This window comes from Ailuropoda melanoleuca, chromosome 2, assembly GCF_002007445.2.
Source record: "Ailuropoda melanoleuca isolate Jingjing chromosome 2, ASM200744v2, whole genome shotgun sequence".
Taxonomy (NCBI): domain Eukaryota; kingdom Metazoa; phylum Chordata; class Mammalia; order Carnivora; family Ursidae; genus Ailuropoda; species Ailuropoda melanoleuca.
The window spans coordinates 131,951,840-131,966,126 of NC_048219.1; the positions used below are offsets into that span (position 1 = coordinate 131,951,840).

The window sequence follows — 14,287 nt, forward strand, 5'->3', positions numbered from 1 at the left end:
AAATTGTTATTCCTGAGTTAGTGTCCTGTCAATTAAAGTTAAATGTAGCAAAAACCGATTGCTAAAGTTATTTTCTTCATGATTTCACACTTGCTCAGTGATTTTATCATTGCTGAGAAGATCACAGACCTTTCCAGTTCCTTCCTTCCTTCCTTCCTTCTTTCCTTCCTTCCCTCCTTCCTTCCTTCCTTCCCTCCTTCCTCCCTTCCTCCCTTCCTTCCTTCCTTCCTTTCTTTTTTGAGAATGAGAGAGAGAGAGAGAGTGTGTGTATGAGCACCAAAAGCAGGGCTGGATCTCACGACCCTGAGAGATCATGACCTAAGCCGAAACCAAGAGTCAGCTGGCTGCTTAACCGACTGAGCCAACCAGTTTCAAGCACTGTGACATCATTGGTTGCTCAGCGTCACTTACTTTTCCCCACTCAACCACTAATCTGATTGGCTGAAAATTTTCAGATCAGCATTTCCTCTTCTCTCCAGTGTCCCTGACACAGCCTGCCTTAAACTTCTAGAGTTCATTATTATCATCTCATCCTCCATTTTCTTTGGTGTTAACTTCTCTCCTCTTGAAAATTTGGTCCACGTTCCTCATTTTATAAACATATTTCATTCCTCAAAAAATAATCATTCCAACTTTATGCTAGTAAATGTAAAATAAATAAATAAATAAAAGCTTCACTTTTCTAAATTGTCCTCACACCTGCTTAGTGAATTGCATCCGTTTGCTACACCTTTGTGCAGTTTGGGCACCAGTGGGATTTGAGTCCGCTCATGCTTCTCGTCTTCCTGAGAATGCCTTTCTTTTAGACACTTGCGTGAAGTTTTTTCCAGTATGTTCAAATGTAAACTGAATTAATCACTACTTCTGCCTCCGGTCTAAGTATGGAGAATGCTAACATGGATCTTTGTAATGAATGTACATCACAAATTATGCGACCATCTTGTCTTTCTGGCTTGAGAGGTCTTAGGAGTTCTTCTCTGTAGATTTTTCAATCCTCGAGCAGTAAAATGTCCTGTCCTATCTACCACCTGGGCCTATGTCTTTGTTTACCAGGTACGACTTGATTTTGGATGCTTAGGGACAAATTCGTCAGTTGAGAGATATTTTTAAAATTGAATTATAACTTGCTGATCTCAACTCTGGACAAGTATTCACAAAATGTGGTGAATGAGGGATTATGATTTTGTTCTGTCGTAAAATGGAACAAGTTACTTCATATACACGGTCTCTAAATCCTATAATAAAAATTCCAGGTAAAAGCAGAATCGTGAGAGAAGAAGAAAGAGTGTGATAGCCTTGAACTTTTCCAGTTTGTAAGGAGGATTTTTCCACATTTACTTCTGTGTTCACTGGCCCCAGACGATGAGCCAGCTGCTTCCCAGAACGCAGGCCACATGGACAGTTTCTTCAATGCAGCCTTGCTGCAGCCACATTTTTCTGTTCCTTATTAGATAAATCAAAGCTTCATATTCTATCACAGAAAATGAAAGTTGAAATGACAATCTATTTGTGGATTAAAAATGGAAACTGCTCAGGGTTAGGCTGGAGGTTGGCTGAGGGAATACATGAAATTAGGCTAAAATGCATTATAATTAGCTTCCAGGTACCTCTAGATTTTGATGGCCTGCTCCATTTCTGCCTTTTTCTAATTAAACTGAATTATTTTATAGATATTAAATAGTATTAGGTGCTGTTTTTTTCTTGATACTAATTTTTTTTTCTTAATGCTGTTCTTTTTCTATGTAGAAATAGTATTCTGTGGGCATTAAGGTAAGGGAGTTTTACATTTTTCCCTTTGGTGGAACTGAGATTGCACAATCACTCCTGTTGCTATCATCTTACAAAGAAAAATCTTTGCCTGTTTAATTAAACTTCAAATTTGTTTTGATTTAGATGATCAAAAACCTTTTTAAAAAATCCCCTGTTTCTGGAGGCTGACAGTTCACCTCCTCACAATTCTATGGCATTTGTGATTTACCTTGTGGCTGTCTTCCTGGGTTCAGACTGAATTCAAGAGCATAGGACGAGTGTCCTGGTGGAGTAGTTGAGCCATGCATCTTAAGAATGATAATATAACATTTTTCTATTTCAAACAATCTGGGAGCAAATGCTTGTTCACTCCACCTTTTATGGAGCCTTTATTTCAGATTAATTACCATTTTTATTTATCAGACCCAACAGACAGACCCAAATTTTGGTCAAAGAGAGGCACTTAATGTGCCCTGCCCTGTCAGCATTTGAGTTCTCGATTTCCTACTGGTAACAGTTTTGAAATCAGCTGAGCATTTTAGGGCCAGATGCATTTAAAAAAAAGTTACTTCATTAAAAATTGAGGTCTAAAATAAATTTCTTCCCTTGATTTCAGATACCTTAGTTCCTCTCTAGCTTCAAGGAATATTGAAAGGGAACTAATGTCATTTTTCTATACAAATGCAAGATAAAAACATTTAAACTCTCTTAATCACATTTATATATCACTGAAGTGGATATCAAAAGCTAAGTATTATTTTTATTGGAGAAGATATTCCTAAGAGATGCCAAAGTATAATATCAACATATTTAAGACTTAATAGAATTAAACCACTTTCATTCTATAAAAGTTTAACAATGTATATATTTACTCCTTACTTCGATAACTTTCATACTACTATACTACTTTGATCTTGCATTTTCTATCTATAGAATGAGTTGTGCAAAATATTCCAAGTATTTGATTACAAAACCTTATCGTTAAAAAAATACATGTGTATGTGTGCATATCTTGTGTTATTATACATGCTATCATACTAATATATTATGTATATTATAAACTATACACAATATAAAATCTTAATTATTATTCCTATCACCCAACGAATCATATTGGCATACTCTGAAGTAAGCACAATCCAACTTTGAAGACTACTTAAAGAAAGAGACAATTTTTTTAGCATGTTCCAAATGAGTATACCTCATTTACTTCTGTTCTGTCCAACCATCTTAACAAATTCTTAACAAAGGCCACTAAATAGGTCACTTAAGTATCATTTTTGTCTTCACTTTCTGTAGCAATGACTTTACTTTCATCTCAGGAACTATAGGACCTCTTTCTACAATGACCTTAGTTAAGTTGGGGAGTTCCGGGGCTCCTCCAGTCCAGAATTTGAAGAAGGAAAGAAAACTACTTGAAGATTAAAAAAAAAAAAAAAAAGCAAACAAACAACAAGATGTCCTCAAGTTCACAGGTAAACTAACAACTTTCTCTTGTTGAGAAGTAGGTTTATTTCATCAGAAGTGAGAAGCTCATGAGGACAAGCCACATTCATCAACAAATTAATTTTAAGAGATAAGTGATCCAAAATGTTAACTTCTATTTTGATCAAGTCAACTTGCCAGAGATTCTATATACCTTTTCTTTTTAAATATATCTTTTTGAATTTAAGCTCCTTAACCACGTGTAGCTGGTATGATTGGAAGAGGTGGGGGGTGGAAAGGATTGAAGCCTGAAGAGTTCTGGTGTCTTGAGTAGGTAGTGAGTGGCAGTGTAGGACTCTGCCTTTGTCTGTCTCCAAAGCCAGTTATGTGTTCTTTTCTCCGGTGCTTGATGCCTCTGCTAAGTGATTCACAGTCATCAGCACTCTTGGACGTCTGCCTTCAAGGTAGTGTTTCACATGAGCAGTAAACTAACTAAAATAATCAATGCACTGCATGAGCAGCTTCTAGTTTATGTACCCCCATAGCATTTAGCATCAATAATTTTCTGAAAGTTCTCTGTTCTTTATACTTACGTATGTGTTTTTCTCCTCTACATTGATTCTACATCAAGATACGTATATAATGAGTGTTCTACTTTTAGAACATTAAATTGGGGCTATGGGGACTAGATTGCTTTCAGCAAATTTCTATACGTGCTGTAGCACCATGGAATCCTAAAGACTACAATAGGCTCTCAAATTCTGGATGACTGGAGTTAATTGTGTCCTCACATTACCCAAATTATGCTTACTCATTGACACAACAGGGAACTTCAAAGAGCTGCAGGCAGGCAAATCCCTTACTATCTATACTTTATATAAAATAAGTCTCATAGACCAAGTCTGTGATTAAAGGAAAAGTTTTCAGAATCAATAGAAATGTCTAGTGGCATCAGCACAATATACATTGTGACATGCTCTCAGGGCCTTATCAGGAGATAAAAACATTAGATTATTTAGCTTGAGAATGAGGAAACTAAACAAGATTGAAAGGAGATTCAATAAATCTTCAAGTGTATCAAGAACATTATTGTATAGACAACATTTTCAAGTTGTTCTTCATATCCAACGAGGTAAAAATAAGAGATTAACTTCAGGATAAGGGATTTTGATTAAGCCTACTGAAGAACAGCTTGACAGTAATGGTTCTGATTTTAGAAAAAGTTACCAAGAGAATAATGAAAGACACTGCAGAAATAAATTATCACCTATTTGAGTGGTTTATTGTTCTGTAATCAGCCAGAGGACTCAACAATTAGCCCAATTCAACAAATATGTATCAACTATTCTTTGTTAAAGGACTCCACAGTTTGATAGAGAAAAAGGACAATAAACATTAACCACTGTGCAGGGCAGATTTTGACACCAAAGGAAAGTGACATGGGAATTCATAAAAGAAAGAAAATCTATATATTTGGAGAAATCAAGAAAAGGGTTCATATTAAAGAGCATCTCTCCATGTGCTAGATAAGATGCTGCCCAATTCATGAATTGCTCATAAAGCCAATTATATCTTTAAAAAAGAGTTTATGTTGAATGTATCATTGGAGATTAACCATGACAGAAAAGGTAATTTTGGTGGATGAAACAGTGGTGCGATGTTATTGCACATGCCTGTGTTTGAGGACAGCAAGGTAAATTCTGATTAAAGGAATGATATAAGCAAAAAGACAGAAATGATTTACATGGAAGAGAGGGCAGTTTAGTTTATTTGAAGTGTGGAGTAAGCTGAAGCTAGTAGATGAGCTGCCCTACAGAGAGAACTCAGAGAGAAAGGGGCCAAGGAAAGAACTTGGATGAAGAAGGCAAAAGGAGGAAGAGAAAAGGAAGATGCTCAAATTCTATTTCATTCATTGATTCACATTTTCAACAAATATTTGCTGAATACTTGCTATGAGACAAGCACTGAAGTTACAGGTGACTAAATATTTCTCTTCTCCATGGAGTTTAGGGTCTAGGGACAAGCAACATTGATTAAATATGATGCAAATAGATACAGAACTACAACCGGAATTAATGCTGCAAAATAGAGGAGCTGCTGGGAGAAGGACAGGTTAGGGTTGTTGAGGGAAGGGGAAGTCTTTAGAGGGGAAGTCCTTTAAATATGTGAATGACATAAACATAACTGCATTTAGAAAAAAAAAAATCACCAGTGGTCCAGTGTAGGGAATAAATGAAAGAGGGGCAGATTGGATGTGGGGAGGTGAATTGAGTTGCTCTTTCAGTGTTCCAGGTGATAGATTAGGGTAGCTTGGCCAAGAGCTGTGGCTAAGAAGATGGAGAGAAGTAAACCAAAACAGACCTGGTCTAAATGGAGATGTACTGGAGCGGCAATAACAAGACTTGTTGCCAGAGTTGATGGAGGGTTGAGAGAAGGTCACCTCCTAGATAGATATTTATCTAGATATCTGGTTTGGGCAGTGGGTCCATTTAGAGACATGGCAACTGATGAAGAGACAGGTTTCCAGAGGGACATAATGAGTTCAATTTAGGAAATTTTGAGTTTGAGCTGCCTTTGAGATTTCAAGTTGATGGTTTAATAAGCAGTTGGATATGAGATTGAAGCTCAGATGGCCTGGGATTAAGATGTAAATATTCACATCTCATGTGAGAATATAATTAAACAATATAAATGAGATCATCCAGGAGAACATTCGTATAGAATGAGAAGAGGCCTAGGGCCACATCTTGAGAAATTCTAATAACTAATAACTGGTTTAGAAGATAATGACCCTCTAATTCTTTTCAGGGAATTACTGAGCGCTAGAAGGAAAACTGGAAGAGTGCCATATCACAGATGCCAAGAGAAGAGTATTCAAGAAAACAGGGGACTTGTTTTGCTGAGAGCCAAATTTTAGACTGGCACACTTGTTGGATCAGCCTGGGGCAAGAGTGGAGACTTCTTCAGGAAAACCTTCTCTCATCTGCCCAAGCACAATTAAATGTACCTTCAACAGGGTTTCCATTGAGGTATGAGGTCATTCTATTACACACCCGCTATTTTTATTCAAAATTGCAAAGGGTGTTCTAGCTCCCTTCCTAGGCAAGCTAGGGGCTGTTTTACACAACTAGTTTCTCAGAAATTGAGCAGTTCGTAAAAATGTGAAATGTTAAATAGTCATTGAATACACAAGCAAAACATAAAGAATGGTTAGAGGGGCAGAAAAACCCACAGGGGACAAGAAGTGGCAAGTCCAACAGAGAGTGTGGAGTGAAGAGGTCTAACAAATACCACCTTCGTCCACGTCCTACATGTGAGAGGATGGAGCATTCAGGCTGCAACAAGGGTCCTCCCTCTGGAACACTCTGTTCAGGACTTGGGGTGTAGTAATTCAACTGCTACTAATTGGCCTCCTCTTTTTTTCCCTTTTTTTCTGTTTTTAACCAACATACTCTGTATCTCTATCTGTGATGTCTCTGTAGATATCAGATGGCGCTGCTGAATGACATCATTGAGAGCTATCAATCAGTAACCCTATCATTAGATCCTGGAAAAAGCAAAGGATTTGCCTTTCTAAATTCTGAATGAAACTCACCATTGAAATCAGTAATAAATGAGCATTTAGTAAGAACGGCTAATAACCACATGCTGTACATTTAAACTTTAGAAATGAAATGAATTACCTTTGTCTCCCTCACTATCAAATGAGAATTTCCTTCTTCGTAGTTTACAGTTGTCTCCTTCAGAATCATTCATGGATTGTGATCGTAGTAAGAGATCAGCCTTTGTTAATGGACATTAAGATAAAATGGAAGATTATTCAATTTGAATATAATGTATTGTCAGTAAATTCTTTGCTGTTTCATATCATTTCAACCACTTGAGACTTAATTATTAGATTGCAGGCAAACAGCTACAGTACTTTGCTTCCTGGTTGTCTCTAAATTATAAAATGGACTGATAGAATAATTCTAGTAGTTTCACCATCTGATGAGGAAATCATAGTTGTAGAAGTTATTTATAGAAGTGTTTGGGGATAATATTGTCAACATTCAGAGACAACATATTCTTTCAGTGGAATGTATTTTATGTAACTTGGTAAAGTTAAAATAAAAATAATAATTAAAAAATTGCAGAATCTGTATTACTGCAGAGAAAAAAGTAAAAGTTAATTATAACTGTTTAAATACACGGTAATGATTGCAAAGTTAAATTTCACAATAAATATAAGGTTAAATTCATTGAACACTATGCTTTAGGCAGTTTATTATTTTGAGCTATTATTGTGTTCTCAGTTCCTCCTTCCTCCCCCTCTGGAAAATATTATCATTCTTGTAATAAAAATGAAAGCTCCCAAATAAATAAAATCAATGAAAACCCCTGTTTTCTTTAGTTGCTGCCTAAACTTTTTATGTAAAGAAGTTATCTTGTTGTCTTTCAAGGCAAAATCAAAATAAGGCTGGTGACATTAAACTGAGATTTTAATAAGGTATTGAATTCATAAAAAAACATGTGCTTTTGATAACTTGAGCCTCTTATCATCTAGATATTTTTCAACTTCTCAGTATTTTGAAAAGAAGCAATTATCTGAGCTGGTGCTTCAGGTTGTTAAATGGTACCCTGGTGGCCTTACAAGTTTATCCTCTTTCAGGCTCTCACAGTAGCTGGGAACGACTGTAACTCTGGGAGAATTAAATCCACTACCTTTTACCTAACTATTGACTTGAGGATTTTTTCTCCCAGAGAGTATATTAGTTAGCATTAAAAAAATACTTGGAAGTGTCAAAAGCCCAACATTTGGTTTCTGGCAAAAAGCTATTTAGAATCAGAGCTGGGATAATGGGGTTTTGGGAGGAAAGGGGGGGAATAAACTAGTAGTAAACTGTAGGCTGCAATTCTGTATTAGAATAGTGATAAGTCATAAAGACATATTTTCATAGTAGAAGAGAGTGAGGGATACAAGGGTTAGACTAATTTTGACTCAGGTTTAAGCCTGATTAATTTATACTTCTGTGATTTGGAAATTGTATGAAATGTGGACCTAAACTTGAATGAGTTTAATTTTTTTCATTATTATTGAAAAGACCTTGCCAACCAGTGTGTGGTGTCAATAATAGCTGGGAGAATATTTTCACCCTGCGTAAAAAAAGCTCTTCTAGTTGACTTTCAACAGCCTAGGATCACCCATTTCTTACAAAGAATGGTTACACTCAATAAAAACCAAGGCTATTTTAAATCCAGTGTGTCACCTAAGAGTTCCTGAAAGGTCAAATTTAATTGACCTCCTTAAAGGTATTCAGTATATTTGAAAGTAATTAGACTGAATTCCTTCCCTCTAATTTAGAATTTCCAATATGAAGTTGGCTTTTCCTTCCAAATATTTAGAATTGGTAAAATTTTGCTATATTTTGCTTGATCTTTCAGAAGTATTTTGGCGATCCAAGAATAAAATAAAATGTCTAAGTATGAAAATAAGCAAACCGTTGACATATACCTTTGCACTCTCATGTCTTAGGTTAAAAGTCAATTCTAGGTTTGTGAGAAAGTGATCGGAAAACTCAGGATACATATCCAAAACTTCTAACAAGTCTTCTCTCTGGATCTTATGCAAGTCACAGTATGTGAGAGCTCTCACATCTGCATTAGACTTTCCAGGTTTAGCATAAAGATGAACCATTTCTCCAAATATATCGTTTTTTCCTAAAGAAAAAAGAAAGAGGTAAAAGGAGTCTGAACTTAATGTTTTCTTTCTAAAAGTACAAGGAGACCACTGACCAATCCTTGGACCAAAGACTTCAAATGGAAGATCCCATGGCCAACAGATGCTGGGCAGCAAAATTCCAGTACCTCTACTGACTGCCTTAGTCATGTTTGTTTGCTGAGTGGAATTTTACCTCTTAACATACTAGTCCTGGTATAATTCCGATTATTTCCTTGTTTTGATTCTTTGACTAAGTCTCTAGAAATGCAGCAAACATGACTTTAGTCTGCTCTGCCCTATATGGCTAGCAAAGGGTCTTGCCTTATAGTGGGTGTGGTCTAATTTTGTCAATCCAAGAATATGAAAAAGGAGTCAGTGAGTCAGATTCACAAACTTTCTATTTTAGGATGGTCTCAGGGGTGGGGGAAGTGGGTGATGCCAAGCACGGGGGCATAGTGGAATGCTTTCAAAACTAAGAGGACTAGGGGTATAATTTGAACATACCTTGTTTCCTTTAGAATCTACTTTTGGATTTGCCCTTGATGAATTTGTCCAATTGTTTAATAAATCTAGTTTTATTTATAGTCTTGCCTTTTTACCAAATGGCCTTTATTCTAAAAGTGTGTCCTTCTTGCTTTCTGACCAAACCTGGGATTATTTCAGTATCTGGCTTCTGATGGGTCCTCCTCATCCCCTCTGCCTAAACACATGCCACCTGCTTTTCCAGGCTTTGTGCAACAATGAGGATGATGACAGCAACATCAAATGCTTATTGACAATTAAGTAGGTGCCAGGCACTGCGTCAAATGCTTAGGTGAATTATCTCATTTAATCCCTAAAATAACCTCAAAAAGAAATTATTACTTATTATCTAAATATTATGACTATGGAAAGAAGATTAAAGACGTAAACTGATTAGATCAAGGTCACCTACTTAGTTGGGTGAAGGGAGGGAGAGAGTAGCCATGATTAAATCTGGGGCATTCTGACTCCAGTCAAAATCTTTTCACACTTGGTATGTTTAATCTCCTCCCAATATTTTACCTGAATGTCATGGCCACTTAGACTTTTCTGTCTCTGAATGTCAAGACACTTAAAAACTACAGAACACATTCTTAATAATTACTGATAAACTATTGATCATATAACTTTTAAAGATCATCAATGGTAGTGTAAAATCATACTTTCTTACATATATCATGAAGCTTCCTTTCAGACTTAGAAAAAAACCTTTCTAGATCCATTAAGTTAGTTTTTTTTTAAAGATTTATTTATTTATTTATTTATTTATTTATTTATTTAAGAGAGAGAGAGAGACAGCCAGCGAGAGAGAGGGAACACAAGCAGGGGGAGTGGAAGAGAAAGAAGCAGGCTCCTAGCAGAGGATCCTGATGCAGGGCTCGATCCCAGAATGCTGGGATCACACACTGAGCCGAAGGCAGATGCTTAAGGACTGCGCCACCCAGGTGCCCCCATTAAGTTTGTTTTTGATAGACAAGTTTATATATACCGGACTATGGAAATTATCAAAGACTTTTAAACAATAAAATTCTAATTGGTCAAACATATCTGTAATGTTCTTATTTTAAATGTGAATTTAATGGGGACAAATCAGAGAGCATGTCTTTATGACAGAAATTGATATGGGAGAGAATGCATTAACTTTGTTTTAAATAAATACCTCGCTTCAAACATGGAATGAATAAGCATAATTTATGAGGATTTTAGGTGCAGATTTACATGGAAATGGGGACAGAAAAAAAGGACCTTGAAATTCTTTACAGTTTTAATACTTTGGTGTAGATATTATCAAAGAAAAGCTCTCAACTAAATTCAGCATGAGCTTTTCATTTTAATTCGTTTACACGACTGTAAATGAGCAAAAACTAAGTCAGTCAGTGTGTACTGCCTAACTACACTCTAAAATTACTTTTTTTATAAAGCAAGAGGGCTTGTTACCTCCCTGTAGAAGCTGGGGCAGGCTGATTCTAAGATCAGGAATGCAATGAAGCATGCTTCTTCCTGGCAACACACAGAGCAAACTGTCAAGGCCAAACCTGGTGAAAGTCCAAGTTTATTATGTAGCTGCTACCTGATTTATGTTTTTATTCTTTGCCTGCTTATTGCATCGTAAACCCAGTTGTGCATCTTGTCAATCTGAGATTTAAAGAAAACTGTCACTATAACAAAATTGTCAAAATGTATAGGAATTCCTCAAACTTCATCCTGTGCTAGGCCGTACTCTGGTTCTACACAGCAGCAATGAAAACAGACAACATCCTTGTCCTTTTTTGGATGTTAACATCAAGAATCTAGTGAAAGGAAATTGTTGAGTTACATGCTCATTATTTAAATGGGCCTGGATTTAATCCACAGGAAAACAGAGAAATGCCAAATATGGAGGGTGGGTGTTCCCATGGGGAGACTGAGGCTTAAACCTCCTGGTGAGGTAGTATGGGAGAAAAACTGATCACTGCTCCTTTCCTCTTTCGCACCGTTCTAATATTCCGAAGAAACCCTACAAGTTCACACTGATTAAATTTGGTTTTGAAAAGACAGATTGGACAGATGGACTTTCTTTTGCACCCAAACCAGTTTAATTTACTAGTAATTTTAATCTCCTCACCACCTTTATCCCTGGGTGCTAAGTTCATAGCTCTCTATATGACTTAGGTAAGGATTCGTATAATTCCATTTGATGGGACACAGCAGGTAAAAGTGCAGGGCAAATGGATGAAATTTACCAACACATCAACACAGTTCATGACAGGGCATTGGCGCATGCTAGCAAGTATCTTACAATGTATACAGTATATTTAAGGTGTTAAGGGATCCAACATGAATCCAAGGTTCTCCAGCATGAAAGCAAAACACTGAATGTTTTCATATATTTGGCCTCAAATGCTTAAGTAGCTGCCAAGAGCTAAGGAGAGTCATGGAAGCATTTACACATCAGAGAAAAAGTGAGACAGTCACGGAAACATACTTTCTGCAAGGTCAATCTGATTTGGATTGAATTTTAAATAAAGCTTTAAAATTACCTATCAGTCTTAAAATAGTACTCATAAATACATAGATCGGTCCTGTTTTCTATCATTTTGAACTACGTATCGCACCAGCTAATACCTGAATTTGTCACCAGCCAGTTCTGAAACACTCACCCAGAATAGCTACCACAATGTCATCTTTGAGGATTTCAATGGAGCCTCTGGATAAGAAATAAAGGGCAGTGAGGACATCCCCACAGTGAACGAGGGTGTCTCCTGGAGGTGCGTGGGTCGTCTTGAACTTCATTGCCAAAGCTCTAAGGCAACCTTTACTTGCCCCCCGAAAGGCTTTGCAGTTTTGTAGCAAAGTCTGGTTGAGATGTAGACAAATGTCAGCTTGTAAACATTCTGGGAAACCCTTTAGGACCTGAGGGAAAAAAATAAAAGAGTTTCATACTACCAGTGCACAGGGTACAAGTATATTTCTTGCTCACAGAACTGCAGGTGTAGTCACTGTCACATGAGTTCTTACAATGCTTCTACCTAGCCTGCCTATTTGGTTTGCTAAACATGTCAGAATTTTAACTCAAATACTTGTTCTCTGAATTAACTGCAGGCATTCAGGCTCAACACCAATGCGGTCTCATTAAAATGTAATGCCTGTGTTTCACACTGCTTCTCATTCCCTGCATCGTGTGAGGTAATTGTACTGTGCACATATAGAATGCAAATGTGACAATTAGTAAGACATAACTAATGAAAGGTGGTACAGCTAGAAAGACAACCTTTTGAAGGAATCTCAAGTCGATTTGGATTGCTGTCCCTGGTATACTTCTTAATTGGAATTAGTAAAAACAATGATCCTGAAATAGCCATGGTATTTATAAATGTCATATACCAGAGAGCGCTCTTAGCTAACAGTATGTGGAATATTTATGTTTCATATGCACACTATTAATACTAAATATTTTGATAAGCACTGAAAATAGAGAAAGGGAAGGAGAACAGCAAACATACTTTAAAAGTATAGCTATGTTTTCAGAAATGGAAATTGTGCCAAAGTTTACAATGCAAACATAAAGCTTCTAACAGCACTACTGTTTTGACAACCTATTCAGTGACTAACTTAAAATCTTATAGAAGAGATTAAATAATAACTTGTGACAAGCGCCACTCAATTTAAACTGAATAAAATTCTATATTGTTTTATAAACTTCCCAGTATACAATGGGCCGAAGACACTCAACTCTTGCTTCTCCGTGTGCGTGTCTTAGCTATTTTGGGTGTCGTATATAGATTTTAATTCTCATGTGGACTTTCTTCGGTCAGTAAAAATAAATCCATTTAAATGTGCTTTGGAGTAGAGGTGAGAGGCATTACATAGTGCTTAATAATGTAATTTTAGGATTTCTTAAATTTTGGGTCAAACTTGCTATTACTATTCAGTATAGCTAAAAGTCATCATGAATTATTTGTCCAGATAATTGAGATATATATGGTCCATAGAAGAACTTCAAATTAGATCACATTTGAGTTGACTTACACTTATGTCTGTTTGAAATGTTAAAGCAGCCACAGCTGTACTTCTTCTCTAGGACCCCTGTGTGATGCAGTCAGTCAGACGGGCATGGTATCATACAAACACATCAACGAGAGACCGAAAACATGACATCCACTACCTCCAATCTTGTTTCCTTCATCATGGAGTCACACACAGAAATGGGTAGAGGGCGTTTTAGAAGAAAACCCACAGAATATGAGTTCTGGTCATGAATTTGCCACAGTTTGACACTTGTGCAAGTCACTTCATCTATCTGTGTTTCTTTGTCAGAGAAAAGGAGCTTTTTCAATTTTGAAGTTTGTGGTAAGTTACCAGTAAACAGTGTGCCAATTTCTAGACACTGCTTACCCAGCTCCACACAGCTGTAGGAACTCAGACATCCATCCTGAAGTTTCTATATTACCTGGCTCAGACCCAAAAGAAACGAGCCTTCCTCCTCTCTGAATTCCTGGGCACTCTTCTGAAACTTCTGTCCTTAACTCTATCTTTCAGACTTTGTCTACATGACTGGACTCCTGCCAGATTTTCTGCTTGGACTAAAGTCGTCCCCCAAATGAGAACTTACCTAGTCTTAACCCATTTCTGCTCTTGGGGGCTGGAGGCTCTTCCCCACTCTTTGTCAGATCCTAAACAACTCAGCTCCTCTCATAGAGCCAGCCCTCTGGAAGGTCGCTGACCCCTTCTACTGGTCTAAACTATCAAACAGGATTTTTGGGCAAGTGATGCTAGACTGGAGTTAAGCAAGGTTTGCACACTGTTTTCTGAAATAGGGCTTTTTTGGGGGTGCTATAGTAGGAAAAACCCCAGTTTGATATACTTTTTTTCCTCCCTCCACTGTTGTGGTCTCAGCATAATTCTCCGATG

General features: G+C 37.0%; 1 protein-coding gene across 7 annotated transcripts in view; it reads right to left on the reverse strand.

Annotated features, from left to right (window-relative positions):
• Positions 1–14,287, reverse strand: part of KCNH7 (potassium voltage-gated channel subfamily H member 7) — a 459,439-nt gene that overhangs the window by 17,988 nt on the left and 427,164 nt on the right. For 4 of the 7 annotated variants that reach the window (XM_034654655.1, XM_034654653.1, XM_034654656.1 and 1 more), the window contains 4 exons: positions 12,037–12,289; positions 10,835–10,897; positions 8,669–8,874; positions 6,858–6,957 (listed from right to left, as the gene is read on the reverse strand). In XM_034654655.1, coding sequence (XP_034510546.1) covers positions 6,858–6,957; positions 8,669–8,874; positions 10,835–10,897; positions 12,037–12,289 — 622 coding nt within the window. The remainder of the gene's footprint in view (positions 1–6,857; positions 6,958–8,668; positions 8,875–10,834; positions 10,898–12,036; positions 12,290–14,287) is intronic. The other 3 variants (XM_034654651.1, XM_034654654.1, XM_034654657.1) reach the window with 3 other exon arrangements.